This window comes from Mandrillus leucophaeus, unplaced genomic scaffold (assembly GCF_000951045.1).
Source record: "Mandrillus leucophaeus isolate KB7577 unplaced genomic scaffold, Mleu.le_1.0 Scaffold154, whole genome shotgun sequence".
Classification (NCBI taxonomy): domain Eukaryota; kingdom Metazoa; phylum Chordata; class Mammalia; order Primates; family Cercopithecidae; genus Mandrillus; species Mandrillus leucophaeus.
This window is the reverse complement of record NW_012101521.1, coordinates 95,884-97,929: the sequence shown is the minus strand read 5'-3', so window position 1 is coordinate 97,929 and position 2,046 is coordinate 95,884. Positions and strand designations below refer to the sequence as shown.

At 46.8% G+C, this 2,046-nt stretch overlaps 1 protein-coding gene across 1 annotated transcript in view; it reads left to right on the top strand.

Moving 5' to 3' along the window:
* Positions 1 to 347: 347 nt before the first annotated feature.
* LOC105536085 (aspartate-rich protein 1-like) overlaps positions 348 to 2,046 on the top strand; it is a 32,619-nt gene continuing 30,920 nt past the window's right edge. Inside the window, exon 1 of the mRNA XM_011975359.1 lies at positions 348 to 561. Within this exon, the coding sequence (XP_011830749.1) occupies positions 348 to 561 (214 nt within the window). The remainder of the gene's footprint in view (positions 562 to 2,046) is intronic.

Sequence of the window (2,046 nt, the reverse complement as noted above, 5' to 3'; positions counted from 1 at the left end):
TGACATAGGAAGCTTTGTGGGTTATAGGCATCAGCCAGGGCCAGCAGCCCTCAGTCGGTAGCTAGGAGGAGGAGGAGGAGGAGCTCCGACTGTGCTGGTCCCAGCAGTTTTTGTGCCTCTCAGCATTTGTCGTGTGTTTCTTTTTGAAGTAAAACAGCAGATCCCCGACCTCATAGAACAGCTACTTTGGGAGGTAGTGACAAAGTAAGGGCTGAGGCCCCAGATCTGCCTGGAGTCAGGCTGCTTCTACAAGTGCTGTGCCAGCCTCAGTAGTGTGGCTGCTCAGGCAGCACCGTTTCAGTTTCATCAAAGGCTCAGGCAGGAGTGGAGAGGCGTGTAGATATCCCATGGGGAATATATTGACCTGTTGTGTGTGCCCCAAAGTCAGTTCCAACTGTGGCTGGCACAGCAGGAAGGTAGCATCCAGTTATGAATCTGATTTTTATGAGGCTGTGGCTGCTGCAACATCAGAATCCACTACTGTAGAGCCTGGCAAGCTGGATGTGGGAGCCACGGGGGGCCACGACCTGCAGCACATCAGCAGCCAAAAGATGCCCACAGGTAAAAAAGCCATGGGTTCCATTTACTCTCTGGCACACCTCTGGCCACCCTCACCCCCTTCCCATACCCTCATCCCCAGAGACATCCTCAGCTGCCAGCTCCCTCCTGCCCATAGCCAGCTTTCCCAGGTCTGGGCATGGGGAACAAGAGTTGGCTCTGCCTCTTGTCTTAGACACTGAGGCTTTTTTGGTCTAGTCTCTTCCTTTTCTCAATGAAAATTCAAATACCCCAGTTTTGGAGTCCCCATCCCATTCTCCAGCTTTGCTTATCCAGCTGGTTTGGTACCTAAATGAAGGAACAGGTAAGGACCAGATTGTTTCTTTTCTCCCATCCTTTTAGGTAGCTTATAATTGGGCTAATTCAGTCCCAAATATTTGGATTTGTTTGTTTGTTTTAGATGGAGTCTCACTCTGTTGCCCAGGCTGGAGTGCAGTGGCATGATCTTGGCTCACTGCCACCTTTGCCTCCTGGGTTCAAGCGATTCTCCTGCCTCAGCCTCCTGAGTAGCTAGGACTACAGGTGCGTGTCACCTCACCTGGCTAATTTTTTGTATTTTTAGTACCGGCGGGTTTCACCATGTTAGCCAGGATGGTCTCTACTTCCAGACCTCGTGATCCTCCTGCCTCAGCCATCCAAAGTGCTGCGATTACACGCATGAGCCACCATGCCTGGCCAGAGATTTCTTAAATTCAAAATTCAAAATGATTGTTTTATTTTTTTTGAGACAAGGCCTCACTTTGTCATCCAAGAGTGCATTGGTGCAATCACAGCTCACTGCAACCCTGACCTCCTCAGGTTCAGGTGTTCCCCCCACCTCAGGCTCCCAAGTAACTGGCACTAAGGCATCATGTCAAGCTAATTTTTCTATTTTTTTTTTTTTGTTGTTGTTGAGATGGGGTTTCACCTTGTTGCCCAGGCTCGGTTCACTTTTAATAGTAAAGGACACCTCAAATGTTTAGGTATTTGCCTTCAGTTTGGGCAATTATGAATATAGCTATTAAAAACCTTGCTGTGTCTTGTTTGGAAACATAATTTTTATTTATTTTTATTATTATACTTTAAGTTCTAGGGTACATGTGCACAACATGCAGGTTTGTTACATATGTTTACATGTGTCATGTTGGTGTGCTGTACCCATTAACTCATCATTTACATTAGGTATATCTCCTAACGCTATCCCTCCCCCTTGTCCCCTCCCCACAATAGGCCCCAGTGTGTGATGTTCCCCTTCCTGTGTCCCAGTGATCTCATTGTTCAATTCCCACCTATGAGTGAGAACATGCGGTGTTCGGTTTTCTGTTCTTGTGATAGTTTGCTGAGAATAATGGTTTCCAGCTGTATCCATGTTCCTACAAAGGACACACATTCATCCTTTTTTATGGCTGCACAGTATTCCATGGTGTATATGTGCTACATTTTCTTAATCTAGTCTGTCACTGATGGACATTTGGGTTGATTCCAAGTCTTTGCTATTGTGAATAGTGC